Raw genomic sequence first — 18,619 nt, forward strand, 5'->3', positions numbered from 1 at the left:
CTGGATGACTGTGTTTACGAGCAAATCTTTGGCCAATCTTGACGCTCAAGGTTGCGCCGGCCTTCTCCTCTTGCAAAGACGAACGACGGAAAAAGTCTGCCACCCACAACAGCTGTCTCACCACTGGTCTCCAACATGGGACGTCCCTATCAGTCTGCTTTCGCTGACTTGTCTTGCGAAGAATGTTTCCGTGATCCAAACAAAACCGCAGTATTGATTTATCGGGCCGGGCTCTTATTTCACGCGTTCTCTCCGATCAGGTGATGAAAATCACATCATTACTCGTCTAACCTGGACACACGCAGTTCGTTAGGATGAGCTAACGTACGGATGGCTAGACCTGGACTTCGTTCATGCCTCGGTTTGGAAGGACGGCCCCTGTCGAAATCCGAAGTATTGGACACTATTTGGATTTCACTACCGCTACTGCAAAGTAGGGCGTGAGGCCCAAGTTTGACGAGCCGCCAGCTGCCCCGTGTCGGCGACGGTGAAGCACCGATAGCATCAGTCTCTTCGGACCACATTCCATCTTTTGACTAAGCGCCTGCAACTTCCCGCCGGCGCAGAAGCTTTCGCACCTTCTACCACCTTGGGTTCTAGCCATGGCTGTGAATACCAAGTGTTTGCGAGTTCCATTCCCCGTTCCGTCATCTAGGGCTGACAATGATGCATTTCCGAACCAGACTGGTACGGGTCCCTATGTCAGGCAGATGGCCATCTCCGCGATAGGCAAGACCGCCGAGGGTCCGAGAAGCTAGTAGCATTTCTCACAAAGACTTTTAGGGCAACCCTGCATAACCACGTTTCGCGGGAGAGTGCGTGAGTACCTACCGTAATCCCTCTCAGGTAAACCTGTCCTCTCTCGCCCTACGAGGCTGGGTGACTTCCCCTTGCTGACGTCTATCTTTGTACCTGGAGGCTGGTGTAGCTTACCCAGGATGCCGGGCAGCCCAGCACGCCACACAACTACCTATGAGTTGGTCAGTGCCTAATCCACCCAGACACGAAAGTGTTAAATTTGCGATAGATACCAGTCATGCCAGCGGACAAGCGAAAAGAATGACGTCAAGAACTACGTTTGCTTGTTATTCGAGAGAAGAGAGATACTTTCCTAGACGGCCATCGAGGAAGTCCAGGCCTAGACGTCGGCTCCCTGTGCATTTTGTCTTTCTCGGATGTTCGTACGTACGGCTACAACCACCTGGCACGCCGCACCACCACCTTTCAGAGAGCGGGGAGGTTGTGGTCCGGGCTTTCTAGCGAGGTTTACAGCGCGCGTCGTCGTTCCTTTTCTAGCCCATCGGCAGGCCCATGGCACCGGCAGCCACGAGCGATCTAGGCCATCCCCGTCTGAACCCAAGTACCAAGTCCGTACTTTTTACCTCTCAACCAAACGTAGTTCGGCGAGTGATGGCCAAATCTGGTGATCATGGCAGGTCCTGTGTCTTGGTCGTACACTACGGCTATGCCTACATATGCATTCGCGGTAACACCGTTTCTCTCCAACAATACCACGGTTGCCTGAATCTGTGGAACACCTAGTTGCTCATGGCGGCTCGAGGCTCCTCAGATGCTGTGATCTCGCGACGAATGTACCGCGACATGCACCGGAACATGCCGTCCACCAATCATGCGGAATGATTCCAAACCACGACCGGGAGACGCGTTAATAGAAGCCAGCGTCGCTTCCATTCAGCTCGCTTACAACCGTGCAGGCTAGCAATCAACCAGACGGTGTCTACGTCCGTCTCTGAAGGGAGGCGTCCGATCCTACTCGCTACGGAGTCCTCTCCGAAGACGACAGCGCCTGACATCACCTCCCGATTCCACTAAGGGAAGAGATTTGAGTTTCGGAGTTGAGCACTTTCACTAGCACAGACTGGCGCGAAACTTGTGGCACCTGGTCAGGTTGTCACGTACGGTAAGCATGACAAAAGCCCATGCTCTGGCACTCTAGGTATCCTTCCTCCAGTGGAGAGAGGCTTTCCTGGTGCACCACTTGTCATCGACTGCGCCGCGCCCGTCAATAGTCTGTCGATGCCCAGGCAGAGTCGAGTTGAACGTTTCGGAACGAATCGAGTACGAATACCCCGCACCGCAGGCATTTTCGAGCGTCGGCAAGGTGGGGGAAGAACGGGGCCAATCGGCTCCGATGAGGGTTTCCCTGCTGCCCTGCAGTTCAAATCTCCACGCTGCAGCTCCAATGCTCCGTAACCTGATCATGTCAACCGACGATCCAACAGCAATGACAACAAACGGTCAACGATGTTGGACTCTGGAGGCGGGACATCTCACTAGTGCACGTGGGCGATGGTTCATCTGACGAGTCATGCAACAACTTGAACCTCATCACATGGAAACCATCTTCGGATATTGCTGGGAACGTTCACCAGTCACTACAAGACAGGCCCGGCGTACTTGATAATCCAAGGAGGGCGGACGAAGTGCAGAATGTCTGTTGGGTATCAGTCCACCTGCCTGTGGATAGACCAGGACAGTTTGATGGCGGAATTCCAACTTCAAGCCACCTCCTCAGCCCTACACCGTTTGGGCCTCGCGGCCACGGTTGCTTAGCTTGGTGCCTCCAACTTGGCGTCTGGCTGTCGGCCTGTCGACAGGGGTGCTGCCTCGTGCCCCAAGCTGAGATAGGGCGTACCGGTAGATCCTGCCCGCACGAGCCAATTCCACACACCTCCATCCGTATGCGCTCAAGTCGTCAACAAGTTCTCCGGACGAGGACAAAGCCGTAACCACGGAGTTCACCAACGACGAAGAAATATACTGCAGCAACGGAACCTACTGTATGCTCGTTGCCATGAAAATTTTGCCAAAGTAGAGGAAGCCGGATTCTAGAGTGATAGTCGCACTTTGAACCAGGGACGTGACCGCCCTACGCATGTGGAATCTGTCAACAAAGCTTCGCACCTCGAACTGACGTTACCAGAAGCCTTCCTCACTACATGCCAATTTGGTACCCAGGACGGCGAGGACGTCTCTAGTACGGCTACTTCTGTGCGTCCCGCTCTAGGAAGAGAGTCTAGTTCAAATCCAGGTCAACTTGCGAATGGCGTTCGCTGGGCAGAATGGATATACGCCGTCGGGATTAAGGACGATAGCGCAGCCAAGTTGACGCCGCAATACGGGGCTACCACGGACGTAACCAACGCATTTTCGACGATTTGGAAACATTGCAAAATATTGACCTTCGGCAGGGCCTAGGTATTCAGACTTTTAGCAATTCGAGCACCATTATCGAATTGAAAGCTCGGTCTTTGGAACCAGCCTAGCTGAATCGCACCACAATGCAAATCTTGACTTGACGCCCGATGCCAGGGAACGCTTCGACCAAGGGCACGCGGCGCCAGCATGCCCTTGATCAACGTCCCCGAGGCTGTACTCTAGAAGCACTCTGGGCTCCTGGAGAAAATGAACTCCCACTGCGCATACGAAGTGACGAAGTACGTACGGACACAAGCTCAATGCACACGGAGCCTACCGTCAATAGCAGGCACGGAGTGAACCGGAGCACTGATTGGACAGCCTAAAGGGCAACGACCCCAGACCAGCCATCTCGAGAACCCCAGAGCGTCGCCACTGAACTTCAAACCACCGCCGCCAGACGCCAGTGCTTCATCGCCCCTCACGGGCTGCACGTCACTAAGAACCGCGACTCATATTGAGTATCTCCACATTTCCACCGAGAGCACCGAGATCATGGGTGGAAACATACCTCGTAATTCTATCAGACTTTGGGGGCAGCAATGCTTACCCTCGTGTCAGAACTCAGAATCCTCCCAAGTATGAAGGATGAGGCTCTTTGCTGTTGTTGGTATTTCAACTTGAAGCCTTTCAAGGTCTCCCTGCCCGTCTCATACCTCATCGAAGGGCTTCATTGGCCATTATCATGGTGTGACGCCGTTGGAGATGCAAGGCAAAGGGGCCGGGCCATAGCTGGAATCCCATGCCTCGGCATATTCAGACTCAGATCCCAGGGGCCTGTGGGTTCGGACGTCCTCACAACTGGGGACCGTGGGAGAACTGAAGAATGGAGGAAGGCTGTGCAGCGCAATGTAATGGAGCTTGATGGAGTCGCTCCGATGGGCGACAAGGCGATGGCTTCCGTATTGGAGAGACCCCCGAGTCCCGTCACCCAATAGGCCGTCCAGGACCAGAACGGCATGAAACATTACCAGGCTTGCCAACCCACGCAGCCATCCCCGAAAGCCCAAGCTTTTGTCTACGGGATACGCAGTGCACCGGTACTACACTGCACATGTAGCGTACGATTCGACCGCCCCAAGGCTCCAGTCCATCTCCCATGATCTAGGTAATCCGCATCCTCCCATGGCACCCGTCTTGAATCAGTACCTGGACGCCCGCGGGGGAGGCAGGCACACGCATTCACTCAACTGGCAACACAACGGAGCTTGGCTATGCCCTGCCCCCTAAGTCTACAACTGCCGAAGTCTCTTAGTTGGCGTTTAGGCGCATGACTTCCCAACGACTCAACGAAGGGAACCACGATGTACGAAAGGCATGAGCTACGCACACGCTTGATTGAGAACGAATAGGTACGCACGCTGAGATCGCCAATTGTAATCTCACACCACGAGCTAGGCACGCCCTAGATAGACTAGGGTATTCCCACACGACACTTCAGAAAGCCATAAAACGTTGCGCCACAGCCTGTCAGCCACGGGGCGTGAGCACAGCTGATAGACAGCCTCCCCGTAAGGCTCGACGCCCGCCACACCCCAATGCCATGGCGTTCGATTCACGTTCGAGACGAGTCACTAGGCCTGCGATCAGCCGAGTCAGAACAATTGGATGGCTTTGCTGCCCAAAGCTCCTAGAGAACATTGGGATGCGACGCACGCACACCGACCAAGCCTCACCTCGGTGAGAATGAAGCTCATCTCTACCTTTCTGCTTTCCTTTCACGCATCCTCACCCACAATCACCCTGTCTTTGGATAATGTAGGTACGCTTGCTGCGTCCACTTGGCGTTCCCATGGTACTGAGCCCCCAACGGTCCATTACCAATATGCGGATGAGAGTCAATGTCTATCCGGCACGCCTTAAACGTCATGTCTCCCACGCCCACCTATGACTATAAGACATGCGACAGGAATCAACAATACCAATGTCCGAAGGGCATCAGACCCCCCGTCGATCTTAGTTACTCGCCGAACAAGATCTTCCATTCTAGCGGCCAAGCTCAGATTGCTCAAGAGCACGTGCAGTGTCTACACCCTCTTCACCTTGAAGCGATCCAATGATGGAGAGGCGGGACTTCAGACGGACGATGCTACGGATGCTAAGCAAAGAGAAGGCGGCACCAGTGCTGTTTTTAGCAGCAGCCCAGTTCTTGGAGCGGTGCAACGCTTCAAGTGCCAGATTGGAGATGCCATAACAATGTGGACATGAGAAACACATTCTGATGTGGTGCTGTCTCGAATCGCAGTCTACAGGTACGGATACATGGAATAGCGCGGGTACCCTAGCGCAACGATCGCCCCCACTGCTATAGACAGTAAGCAGGCTGCAGGACGCTAGATATTCCTCAGGAACAATTTCAAATCTGCCTGCCGAACTGTGTTCCTCCTCCTAACCTCAAATAGCGACAGAAGCCAATCAACAATTCCTGTCTCTGGAGGTATCGGAGAAGCACTATTCAATTGCGGGGAAGAAAGGCCAGAGGCACGCTGGCTAATCCACGCAGACATCGTTCTCGGCCGTATCGTTCGCATCACGCCTTTCACTAGGCGCCATAATGTACGACGAAGTGAGTACATGCCATCAATGACTACAGCCATCTCCAAGTCAAGCTACGAAGCCAAGACCACCATTCACCATTTCAGCTAGTACGGGATTGGGTGCTGGTGAGTTTTGCCACCTTTCTTGGCCCCGTGTCGAAGACGAGGTATCGCCTGCAAGATTCGTTCATCCTATGGTCAATACACCGTTGGGGGCCGGGGCGCAGGTGGCCAGCTGTCTAGGCCACAGTGATTCGATCAAGACAGGCTTGACAGGGCCGCATGCCAAAGACAACCTTTCTTCAACGGCGGTTACGTTCAAACTTCAAGGGCAGATGATGACTGTGGCGCAGACTGCGAAGTGAGGGCTGGGCGTCAACGTTGTTGGTTCATGACTGCTGAATTCAGAGCGAGTTCTTTGGTGGCTTCAGCAGCCGTGTTAAGGGTTTATCTCTTTTGCTGAGTTGCACTGCTTTCAATTTCCTACCCTGTACCTAGTTTTCAGCTCACCTGCGCTTGAATGTGAGAGTCGAACACCGCGGCATAGCACAGGCAATCGATGGAGGCCAGTGTTTCCCTGCGATGCGTGGCTGCTTATCAATGGTTGCAGATCTAGAGATGTGCAGACGTCTTATTGACCTCCAGGCTGGCCGCTCGCATGGCGGCTTGGGGTCGCTGGAAGCCGGCACGCCCACATCAGATTGAAGAGCAGCCCGGACAACATCTCGGGAGGTGAGCGCGGACGCGGAGGAGGGGCTTGAAGCTGAGACACAAGGTAAGTAATGCGAACCGACTCGCCACAGCCTCAGCCCGCCGAGGCATAGTTATAAGCCAGGTTCAGTCTCACTCTTTATCCAATTCCGATGCCGAATTGTATCACGATATGTGAGACTCACGCAACGTCACACTGTTCTAGCAGGAAAACGCGTGTACATTTGCATGCGTGATCAGCTACACTCGACTTGCCTAAGCCGCTTATCGGAATCGTAAATTGCGCCGGTTGGCTGTCGAATACAAGACATTCGCGCCCTGCGGCATCCGGGCGCTATGGTCTCATTCTGGGACCGAAGACCTGCAAGCAGCCGCGAGTACAGATACCGGGCTGAGCAGCCAGTGACTAGATATCGCCGAGTATGGATTTGGCGTTGCCCTTCTAGGCGACATGCATGCACATGCTGACACGAGACATTGCGACGGCAACACATTGTGGACTGTGCCGGCCGGCAAGGCTCGACGTAGAGTACCCTCAAAGTGGCGCGTTGAGAAGGATGAAGGCGCACCGTTGCTTGTGTCCATGTCTTAGGCGCCTCAACACTAACGGTTTAGGTAGGTATTTCTTTCATTCTCTTTGTACGTCCCATGTTCTGATGAATTTTGCGCCGCTGCCCAGCAGAGTTGCAGGCATGCATGTACAGTAGGCTGGCTTGTCACGACATCTCGTTGGCCTGCACGGTCTGTAAGACAACCGGGCGAGCAATGAGCGGGGCCACGCCCGTTCTGTCGGTAACTTCAACTTCCTTCGCGAATTACCTCTCCTCCACCATGACCTCTTCTGCTGCCTATGGTGGTCATATGACTCAAAGGCGGACGATTGGTAGTTGCCAGGATCAGAAGCTGTCATCTTCGAAGCATCCTTCGGTCGCCAGGATATTTTCGGGCAAACAGCTCGCGGTGAAGAACTGCAGCCTTGGCCGCGAGGACACCAACGTACCAAGATGGTCTGCAAACTTGAGGCAAGGTGCGTTCGCGAATGCTGCGATTCATGTTGCGCCTTGAAGCTGAACTAACGCGAGTCGTCATGACTTGAGGCCAAGGTCTCGCAACTCTGAGGCATGGGAGAACATGCTCTAGTTGTCGATACCTACGTCAATACCTATCTCTTGCGGCGCATGCAGGACCCCTCTCTCCTGACTCACACTTGATCCAGTCGCAAGATCAAGATCCCAGCCACTATTCGCTCACTTGGCCATGTTATGCTGGAAAGTCAGACACAGCAGCACGAAAATCGCGAGGGGATATCTGCATCACTCAGGCCCATCTCCCTTGAGATGCGACCGCTAAGGCCTGACGGCAGACACATCTCCCCGCTCCATACCCCTCTCACCCGCCACTCAGCAGGAACTGTGCCGTTTACTTGCAGTATCGATCACGGTACAATGGCCATGTACACAAGATCCTTTGGTCGTCTTGGTGCGTATCTGGACCAACGAAAAGATGGCAATCTCAGTCCTTCCGCCGCCCAGCATTGTGGGAAGCCTTTATCAGTGGCCAGTATCCGTAGCCAACGAACAGGCGGCTCGACAACATCGACTGCAGCTTCGGAACCCGATGGCATGGCCATGGCGTTGAACGGTTTCCGAATCTGTCAGAACTCACATTTGTTTGCTTTTTCCGTGCCAGCCAGCTGCGAACTCCTACTCTGCACTTCATGCGGATCAGAGTAAGACCCTTATAGCAGATGAATCTGCAGCTTACTTTTGGGGTCGAAATTCCACCAGACTCGTTGCCTCCACCGTCAATGCCACAAGCTACAATAGAGGTGCCTCGCTCGTGGCAGCCTTGCATCCAAGATCTTCTCGACTGATTCGCTCGCTCCAAAGGCCCTCAGTCATTGAGGTCCTCCCTACATTTACTGCCACACATGCGACTCGGCTTGACACGCCTCGTGCGGTAGGCTCCTTTGTCACCCTGGAAAGGCTTACATCACACGGGGGCTATAGCGGGGTGTCGAATTCGTACCCTAGCAAACTACTTACTCGCAGTATGACCTAAAGGCGAATTGTTGTTCTCAGGCGAGGCATCGAGGAAGCGATGTGTCGGCCGCCTGGTTGTCCGCAGCTTCGCCTGGGTGTTCAACTCTCTCATACGGATGGATACCTACAGAGGCATATCTGACATGGCAGAGCTGCTCAGGCCCACAACAGAGCCTCCAGAACACGAGACAATGCCAAGGTCCGTACGGAGGCGAAGCTCATCTTGTTGCCGGTCAGTCTTCCGAATCAGTCGGTCGTCCGCTGGGCGAAGTGGGGCCCGTACCGAGGTGTCGGCTTTGGCGGGCACGGGGGAGCGGTTGCTCGGGACGCCAGACTTGCACGCGGAGGGATGCCAGTTGGGTCCGACAGGGCTGAGAGTTTGGTCGATTTGAACCATTCAGGTTTGATAGTCTCTACTTGAAGCTGATCTGCTGCCTTTCGGAGCCATCCTATCAGCATCGCCACCCCCGTGGCCTGGCTCAATCATTTGCGGCCATCGACGAACGACAGCAGCTCAGCAACAGATATCGTTTGAAAATGCGAGGTCACTTGTTCACTCAAAGTCCGACTTCAAGCCCACTTTGCCAGTCGCGGAATCGCAAGAGCCTACGCAGCAAGTATGGGATGATCCGGACTGTAGATCCCACGCCTGACTGTCATGTCAAAGAGTCTCGTGTTTTCAGGACAGGCATCGGTGCGATGAATGTTGAAACGGCTAGCTCCAAGACGTCTTTGCAAGCGTATTCAATAGTTCCGGGGCCCTGCTGCATCTAGACTTGCGGCTGAAGCCCGAATCCTGACGACTGCGTGTAAGTCGCATCGTCTTGCGCAAATTCGCGGATTGTCGCAGTCAAGTTGCCAAGTTGTCAACGTCGAAAACGACGAAAAATTGCATGGCTCCTTCACCGGGACACGGAGCGAGAACGGAGAAAGTGCCCCATTTGGCAAGCGCATGGAAGCGGTCTAGAAGAATCCCGGAAGTTTGCGTGGCCTATCCGCCTGGCTGCCTGTCATCAGCTCATGTCGGCGATCCCTTTCAGTCAGCATTTAGTTACTGACATTTTCAGCTCTTGACACTTAATTTGCGTGAAGTTGAACAACATCGCTTGCACAAGTTGCGCTAGACGTCGTGCCACCATCGCATAACACACAATGGGGGTATACGAATACAGAGACCCAAAATGACTAGCCATATATGAAGTCTACGACGTTGCATGACAGGGTCACGCAGTTTGACTCGTTGCCGAGGAGCCTTATTGGGCACGACAGGCGCATCGAGGTAGTGCTCAGTAGGAGACTTTTGGTTGGATCAACGGCGATGATCTGCCGCCCTGGCCCCAAAGGGCCCCGCGGTAGCTCCTGGTGAGGGGCACGACTAGCACAAGAACTGAACAGGGCTCTGCCTCGGGTTCTGAAGAGTGTAATTGCGCCGAACAGGCCATGGTGGCGTCTTGAAAACCCAGATTGCATCTTGGCTGCGGCTGCCTCTACAGTCTACACCATTCTTTTCAGCCGCTTAGGGATGATGTCGATGGGCCAGTTGGGCTGGCTAGTGCCCCGTTGGCCACCCTTGGGGTGTCTCCGGTCAACCGAGATCATCAGAGTGTCACTCCTGTGGTCAAAGGTAGTGCACACCAAACGACGATCGAGAGGCATGGCGGCATGGAAGCATGGCAGAGGTGGACCAGTCGTCACGGAGTATCGGTCTTTGTCCCACGCCAACCCAACCCACCCCTGAGATCTCCCATTCAAACGAGCTGCGCCCAGCGATCAGCCATGCCGGAGCAGTAACACCCGGGATGGAACCTCCCATCGGCGCGAGTGCAACGACGCAGGCAAGGAGAGATCAACTTGCGACACGCATGTTTCCTGTACGGACACTTGTTGTCAATGGCCGGGAAGTTGTCCTACTGCTTCAATCTTCAGCCATCGCTTTCCCGGCTGGCTTTCGGTGCTTACGCGGTCAACGGAGGTAACGGTAGAGTGGCGGCGGAGACACACCCACGGAGCATTGGCAACTTGCAAAAGTAGGAGCCCCTGTGCCCCTCTCGGGGGGCAAGTCTACGGAGTACAAGCCGCCCATGATGAAGCAAGTTTCTGTCAGCAGCAAAATTTCAGTAGTCATCCTCATCCAACAAGGACGATTCCTGACTGAGGAGAGTTTGGCCTTACTGTCCCCCTTGCAGGCACCACGCTCACGGCATTGGGTTCGCAATGGCGTCGCACCAGGTGGGAAACGGCTCGTCGATGGCCTCCCAGACGGACGAGCGCAGCCCATCCGCCCCTGAGCCTCCGTGTGCGTCCCATGGGTTACGCGTGCTCCTCGCCGGGTCACAGCCAATAGCCGGCGGTGCCCCGGCCGGAGGAATTGCTGTCTTGGAGTCCCGTCCCCGGCGTCTCGACTGCCGGAAGCCCTAACCATCATCTCCTTCTTCTATCCTTGCAGCCCCCATCCTTGGACGACCTCTTGCGGATAGACTGCTAGCTGTTAAGCTGTTCCCTTCCTGCTGGGTACTAAAAATCCCGCGACGCCCCCGTTTTAGGGAGATTGGCATCAAGGCCCTGCCCCACCGTGGCCCCCTCTCTGGGCCCCGACCGGCCGGCCCTGTTTGTGGATACCTCTACTCTGAATTTGACATTGGATCACCGGCACGAGTGTGGCAGTGCAAGAAGCAATGTCCAGGAGGTTGCGAGCCTTCTCGACGAGTCATATTTAGCCTTTGTGTGAACCTCTAGCCCAGCACTACGAGGGTTGCCTTTGTGATGTACTGCGTACGGAGTATCGCTATTTGACAACCTCAGTCTTTTTTCGCTTTCTTGCTGATGCGAGCGTTCTCTCACCTATCTGAACTACTACCCGGTCGAGGGAAAGCTTTGAATGCACCTAGCTACGGCGGGGTTTCATGTGCTTATTTTGAGTTCAATTCCGGCAGAACTTCTCCTCTGGTACCTGTAACAACACATTCCCTAAGAACTCGGGACGGGCAGTGACGAAGCTGTAAAATGAGCATTTGAAAGGCCGCGATAGCAACTCATTTCCCTGTCCGAATCTATACCCCAACTCGGCAAAGCGACGATGTCACTGACCTGAAGCGATTGATCGCTCGCAAACTCTCCAAGAGCAAGGGTGGTGGTCGGCGACTAACCACGACTCCTGGCCTGGGTTTACTGTGTATGGACTTGGTCCCCTCTCTCGCAACTTGCGCTAAATCGCAAGAAAAGAAAACCCCCCTTTTCCCACCCCCTCTCCCTTTTGACGCCCCCCTTTCTTTCTCTGCCCGGCTCTTCCAGCTAGTCCCTGCCATGCCGAGGTCGAGGACGGGGATGCCCTCTTGTTCGGGAAAGGCTTCAACCTTGTGGCAGCGTCAACGACACGACGTGCTGATCAATGATCCCGCACTTTCCGCCCTACCGGCCACAGGCACGCCGCACAGCTAGGTAACTCATGTCCTCTGCCTGGGACACGATGCCAAGGGTCCGTCTGCCGCTAGGGCAGTGCGCTAACCCTTCAGTTGGGAATGTCACACGTTTCGCCTGTAGGGCCGCGCAGGGCGGAAGGCCTACGCTTTTTGGCAAAGCACAAACCTTCAGGTCTCCAGAGCGTATCGAGGTCTCCACATGACGAAGAGAGGCAGCAGGTCAAGGTTCGGCTGAAGGGGGGGAGGGAACGACCAATGTCCACCTGTACACCCGTTCTCGGTTTTTGTCACTTGTGGGCGTTGCTTACTTAAGCTGCAATGGTTGTACGAGATTTGCCAGACGTCTTCTGGAAGAACACGAGAAGGTCGTATAGGCAAACTAGTCTCGGACTCCAAGGGGGGTGGCACGGGTCGGCTACTAGAGCAGAACAAGAATGCCAAAGACGAGGCAATATCCGTGGTTCAGCTGGCTTGACGGGCCTCGCCCCCAGGAGTAGAAGACAGGCCCATTCCAGACGGAGTCTTCAGGGCCAAACATTTGCTGCTGACCGTTGACGTCTGACATCCAGCAGGCATTCTCTGACCAGTGCCGGCACGACAGCAGCAGCGTTACGCGCGGGGTTCTTCCCATCATTGCATTCTCTGATGTAACATCAAAGCTTTCATGGATGATGGGACACAATCACATCGCGAACTATTCCCCATGCGTAGTGTATCGTCCGCTGTCAAATCTGCTTTGCGCTGTTATATGTACTACTCCAACGTCAAGGGCCGCCATGTTGGGCATGTCAGCGAACTGCGCCGGAGACCTGAACCCTGCGGAAGTGTGTATATCAGATTCTGACCAAGGCTGATTGATTCTGCCCAGTGCCATCTTGGGGTGTAAGTATGGTTCAGTTCGGTCCTCAGAGCAAGATACGGATAGGATGCTCTGGGGGCCGGGGAGGGGGGCCAAGAGGTAATCAATCGGCGAAATCTTGACTTAACCCCTTGGCCCTTGGAGTACGGATACGGAACGGATAGGATAGGGAGAGAACGGGCTGCTGCCGCGCCATTTTCCTTTTCTTCCCTTCGCCGTCGCCTTGGCCCTGGGCCCTGTCTTTGCCTGTCCTGTCCCGGCCGGGTGCCTACGGGCTTGCTCCATCGAAAAACCCGTTCCCACGTCGGGGATACATACGGATGGATCATCCAAGGGGTCTTGCACTCTTTTTGAGTTTGCGCCCTGTGGGCATTGCAGTTTGGGGGCCAAGTTCAACGGGGTTACGGACGGGGCAGGACAAGGCAAGGCAGGGTCGCAGGGTTCGTCCGGGACATGGGCAAGAGGAGACGGAACTGAAGTACTGAACTTCTGCAGGCCTGACGGTAATTATCAGTGATTACGGAGGGGGAACCCCGCCCAGGCGAACGAATACACGCTCCCATGCCATGCCATGGCCCATGGTAATGGACAACGACAACGAGTACGAACCGCCTTAGCGTGGTGAGCGAGGACAAGGCGAGGGGTGTCCCGTTGCGCAATGCGGTCCCGGCAATACATGTACTGACCTGCAACCTGCGTATCCATAGGGCGATTATCCCGTATGCTGGTGATGAGGATGAAACGCCTTTTACGGACAAGCTTCATTTCTCTATCCTGGGCCCGGTCTTGTTTAGAACATGAGAGATGCTTGCGCTACACGCAGCGATCAGCGGTGCGACAGGTTTATTGTGCAGTGTTAGTACCGTCAAATCCTCCATCGTCTCTTACGGATACTTCGAGCAAGATTTGAAAAGCAAGCATGCTCGGCCCGTTTCTTAGGATGACTGGAGCTAGAAGTCTCCACATCCTTCAGCGTCCGCCTCTTTGACGAATACGGAGTATGCTTCTCCGCGAAATTCCATCTCCGGAGCCACGGGAGCCACGGCCCACGGGGATGATGGGGATCGAAGGAGTGGTAATTACATTCGCTGACCTCAGTGTAGGATGTGTAATGAGGATTTTGGAAATGGACAAACTGCGAAGACGACTCAAGTTCCTAATTCCAACGTCACATCACGGGGACCCGATAAGTACTGTGCATTACGTACGGGTCGTACTGCTGACTGTTACCTTTACTGCATTTCCTCAAGGGGGGATGTTCCTTGCGGGAGATGCCGCCCGGCGACGGCGTGTAATATGGCAAAAAGGCGCGAGTAGTGTCAATGCCAAAGTGCGGTGTGAGAGAGTTTCCAACGTAAGCAAAGTCAAGACCTCCCGCGCCGAGGCTCGATTCGAAGAGGCAGGCCGCAAGTATCCCGTAGAAGACAAAAAGACGCGCTAAGGTAGTCTAAAACCACCCAGCCTTGCCGCCGGGCCTTGGGGGGGAGATTCAGATCGGACATGGTGTGGTACTTACTATCCGTCTCATCAATCATTCGCACGGCACGCTTTGGAAAGCTTTGAAGCTTTTGGGACTAATACCACGACGACTGCGACACGGACCAGAACTCTTTTTCCGGCGATGGCCCCCACGGTTGTGCGATGAAGCCCCCGATTGAGGTTTGGTGCTTGTTCATGAGGAGGGGAGGTCGATCTTCGTTCGTCTCTGATGTAGTATCAGTTCCCCGGCTCGTTTTGATAACGGCCACATGGCATGCTGGATAATCGGAAAGCATTAGCGTTTGCCACATCTCCGGCGATGTTGACTGATGAGTCTTTTCTATTAGTAAATGGCATCAAGAGGTTGGCCTCTATCGCGAAATGCTTATAGTAGTTGAGAAGTGTTGTTTAATGAGACGTCGATCTACTCTCTAGTCTCTGGTGACCATGATGTAGACTTCGCATCTGACACCGAACAGAGGCATTCTCTTGCACCATCATTCTTTTCAGATGATGCGAAATCTTTTTCATTAGAGATACGGAATCTTCTCTGCTTAAGTTACGTTACATGCTGTCACGCCCGTTTACTGGGGACGAAAGTCCGTGTTGCCTGGGCGTGCAGGTTCTTGATGCATGTTGTCTTCGCCGATGCATAGCATCCGGCCTGGCAACGTTAGATTTCAACGTCTATTCGGACATGCTTTGTTTTCCATCCTGCTCAGAAGCTAGGTTCAGGCATAGCCCCTTCAAATTTAGATGTCAGGCCCCTGGTTCCTTCTGCTCCAGCTCCGTTGAGCCCGTCACGCCCGTGAAGAAGGGTCGTCTGTCGTCGATCTACAAACCCGCAATATTGCAAGCACCCCTGGCCGCGGACGATGGCGAAGAAATTATCCGCAAATACCATACTGTATTAGATCATCTTGGACATTGTTGAAGTCCGGATATGACCTTTAGGAGACTACTGGGGCTACGTTATGCCGAAGCCTGCCTTTCACGGGCCCTGCATCGACTGAGCCTCGCTCCCGTTGCTGCTAAATTCAGTACAAATACATAGATTTGCCAGGTCCGGAGCGAACTCCGTACGATGTGGACGACGTAATTCAATAATGGGGCTTCTAAAGTTCTGACCTCTTCCCAGTATCCGTTCTTTCCCCCTCCCCCCCCCCCTTTGCAATCTTTTCTTCTTCTCATCCCTATCTCCCATGTGCAATGAGTGGATTCAAATCCGTGGATAATGGATCAAGAGCTTGTGTCGTCATTGCGATCGGCTCGGGACTTGAGTGTAAATCTCTGCCCAAAAAAGGGATCTCAATACCGGGGGCATGTGCTGCGCCTACTCTGTCTGCATTTGGGTCCCTTTCCCCAGGGGGTAGAGATTAGCAGACGAGGAGTCGAATCTACCTAGCGATGTTCCAATATTTCTGTTCGGCATTAACCGAACATTCAGGGAAGGTGGTAGAGAAAGACTCAGGTATCCGTTTGGATACTCTCAGGGCAGGGAGAAGCATAGATGGTCAAGGAGCAACCGCCTGGGGTAGGGGGGATCGAGTGGGCCATGATCAAGCCTGTTCGTGTGCCTGTCAGAGTACAGAAGGGGGGGGCGGGTAGATTTGGGTTAATGAGTAAGGCGAGTGCATCTTTTCTGGGTCGGGTTGCGAAAGGCAGCGCCGTACTCCGTAGAGTTGTAGTTTCGCTGGATACCAGCGATTACTCCATTGCCGTTTGGGGGGTTTGTTGCTATTCGGGGCACGCTCTCTTTCGTGCTGCTCTTCTCCATTGACCAGGAACCTCCAAACGACAATGCTTTGTCAACGGTTCATAAGATGGCGCGGGGGAGAGGGGTAATCGTCCCAACTTTACAAAGAACTGACTCTCACGACTCTCTCTCTCTGTCCGGCTTCTCCATATCTCTGTGACTTTGCAGCCTGTCTCGGTTGATCGATGATCATCCATGGTACGGGCGGGAATTCCGAAGGACGAAATGGAAGTTCCACTGCGGGAACCGTCCCATCTTCTGCCACGAGGTCGTGTACCTTGTGGTTCGTCTACGGGCGTGAGAGCGCGATTGATTCGTATGACCTCGTGTTCGTCTTGCGCAACAGTTCGACTTTGTCATGTATTTGCAAACTGCTCTGCATATTGCTCACAGTGACACTTGTCATTCATGTTCCACTCTGCCTCGGTGCGCACGAGTGTGGGGGGCTCGGTTTTTCCTCGTACGAAGTAATTATTTACCGATAGGGATCGATGACGCTCGCCATTTGAGTCAGATATCGCGGGTCCTTGGTCACCAGGATGCGTATCATTTATTCTCTGTTACGGAGTAGGTGTAACCTGTCAAATCTGCCATTGCATCCTGCATCTTGCATCTCTTTGCAGGGAGGCATCCAAGGGAACGGGAATGGGGGGGGTTTTCCCGCTAACTTGATGCCATGATGAATCAAAAGACTAGCTAGATGCTGGGAAAATGGGGATCTTCTAACGACGGGGCCAGGAACGGAGGTTCGTCTCGGATGTAGTGTAGTGTGAAGCAGTAGTGCCATTTGCTAGTGCCGTCCAAAGGATGACAATTTGCGATTTTTGCGATTTATTCATCGGGATAGCCCCCTCTCGGCCTGGTTCATCCTAGACAAATCGCTGCAAATCAATCTCCAAGCTAAACTTTCCTACTACCGCTACTACCTTACCACGCGTGACTAACACTAGCTTCGATGCTATGTAAATTGTCTCTCCATATCAAAGAGGCTTGCGTACGCAATTGTCCGCTGGGTGCTCCTCCGTAGGTTAGGGGTTGGTTAACATGGTTGACGTTGGAGGTGAAAATGTCTTGGCAATTTCTCTTTCGCCCTGGTGCTGGGGGTCAATGTTTTTGGTCCGACACTGCGGCGAAAGAAGAGGATATGCCCCCCTCTTGGCACTTGTTCTTCTCCCCCGGGAACCACCCCCCAGCGTCTTACAACCGCGGCTTAAGTTTCGAGCCCGTAGGCGATGGGACGGACGGCTTGAACTTTGTTCCCCATATCCCATTTTCTCTGCATCCCCTGCGCGCCCCGGTACGGGATAGTAGGGCTCTCCGTCATGGAACTTGAGCGCAAAAAGTGAGCCCCCCCTTCGAGCCAAAGAATCCTTACCGTCCGCGCCGCCTTGCCCTACAATGCGGTCCATGCCACCTCACCCCCCTTAACCCTAGGAGCATCTTGTCCTCCTTCCTTCTCGCCCGGTGCCCTGGCCCTAATTCTGCCCTGCTGCTCAGCCTACTCTACGTAGATAATCTCCGATGGGGCGATGGGGCCCCTAGTAGCAACTGGGACATCTCAACTGGGCTGTGAAGGGGGGGAGGGTGTGCAGAAGGGCGGAGGTCTTTGGGTGGTTTTGATGCATTCACATGGTGGGCGTGCGTACGTACGGTATGGGACTACACCGGGTCCACATCTTCACTCCCCCGTTCTGAACGGGGAGTGGGGGGGGGGGGGGGGTGGAGGGGGCACGTTTATTGTCAGATGCGGACGGGTTTGTTGTTTGGATATGGATGTTATGGCCGTAGCAGACGTCGTCATCATGCAAAACTTTTGATGTGGATTGGAATAGGAGAGGAATAGAGAGCTGTTGTAACTTATTGGAGATTGGTGGCGCCGGGCATTCCAGCCCTAACGGGTGATGTGGGAGAAACCAAGGCCATAGGGTCCGGATCCGATTATAGTCCCTCTAGACCCGTCGTATGAGCGTTTGGTGTTGATTCTAGGCTCTCGTTTTTGCGGGGTGAAGGGGGAAAGGCCTTTGGTCTAGAAGGCTGGGATGAGTTGGTGGAACTCCGGCACTTGTTCTTTCTATTCGTTTGATGCTGGGACTTTGGAATGAACTGGCAGCCTGACAGGTTTGACTAGCGTGTGGAAGGGAGCTTATTTCACGACGCCCCTTGTTCTACGTGGTCTGGATTGAGATCATTGTCAATGTGATTCGGCTTACTCGATGGTCTGGCTGCGTAAGAGACGGGACCCGCGAGGAATATGCGGAAGTCCGAAGGTTTCGGGGTTTGCTGACTGTGAAGAGCCCCGTCTCAACAGCAAGGCTGGCGGGTTGTCGGTGGACCAGAGATAGAAACGAGGTATCGTAAAGGAGGCTTCGCGATTGCGAGTAGGCGAATGAAGAAGGCTTCATCGAATCGATCTGACGATGAAATTTAGTCAAGTTGCCCAAGGTTGCATCCCCCGAGCCTGATGTAAGCGTCGCAGAATGCTGACGGTGATGACGGACCCTGAATGTCAGAGTGACAGCGTCACGTTTCCTTGATTCTTGTGTGATCCGCCATCTCTGTTGGGGGTGGTGCTCAGTCAGCCCCCTCTTCCCGAACGT

The 18,619-nt window shown here is 54.1% G+C and overlaps 3 protein-coding genes across 3 annotated transcripts; 2 read left to right on the forward strand and 1 right to left on the reverse strand.

Annotated features, from left to right (window-relative positions):
• Nucleotides 1-3,951: 3,951 nt before the first annotated feature.
• BDP55DRAFT_688141 (uncharacterized protein) lies at nt 3,952-4,451 on the reverse strand (the record flags this gene model as incomplete). Its single annotated transcript, XM_060576616.1, has 1 exon — nt 3,952-4,451. A coding segment is annotated over exon 1 (189 nt), but the record flags the coding sequence as incomplete, so codon positions are not given.
• A 152-nt stretch (nt 4,452-4,603) lies between these two features.
• On the forward strand, nt 4,604-5,734 carry BDP55DRAFT_721961 (uncharacterized protein). Its single transcript, XM_060578539.1, has 3 exons — nt 4,604-4,981; nt 5,129-5,471; nt 5,723-5,734. The coding sequence occupies exons 1-2, from the start codon at nt 4,828-4,830 to the stop codon at nt 5,425-5,427; spliced, it is 453 nt and encodes a 150-aa protein (XP_060421476.1). The 5' UTR covers nt 4,604-4,827; the 3' UTR covers nt 5,428-5,471; nt 5,723-5,734.
• Nucleotides 5,735-15,616: 9,882 nt separating this feature from the next.
• BDP55DRAFT_70038 (uncharacterized protein) lies at nt 15,617-16,126 on the forward strand. Its single transcript, XM_060577910.1, has one exon. It carries the CDS (start codon nt 15,777-15,779, stop codon nt 16,044-16,046), a length of 270 nt encoding a protein of 89 aa, XP_060421477.1. The 5' UTR covers nt 15,617-15,776; the 3' UTR covers nt 16,047-16,126.
• Nucleotides 16,127-18,619: the final 2,493 nt, after the last annotated feature.

The sequence above is a fragment of the Colletotrichum godetiae genome (genome assembly GCF_030913485.1).
Source record: "Colletotrichum godetiae strain CBS 193.32 chromosome Unknown BDP55scaffold_128, whole genome shotgun sequence".
Taxonomy (NCBI): domain Eukaryota; kingdom Fungi; phylum Ascomycota; class Sordariomycetes; order Glomerellales; family Glomerellaceae; genus Colletotrichum; species Colletotrichum godetiae.

Bases quoted from the DNA above. Each gene is read 5' to 3' on its own strand.
- BDP55DRAFT_721961 (XM_060578539.1), top strand. From the start codon at position 4,828: ATGGCTTTGCTGCCCAAAGCTCCTAGAGAACATTGGGATGCGACGCAC. The intron at 4,982-5,128 runs GTACGCTTGCTG...GACATGCGACAG, and splicing joins CCTGTCTTTGGATAATGTAG to GAATCAACAATACCAATGTC.
- BDP55DRAFT_70038 (XM_060577910.1), top strand. From the start codon at position 15,777: ATGGTCAAGGAGCAACCGCCTGGGGTAGGGGGGATCGAGTGGGCCATG.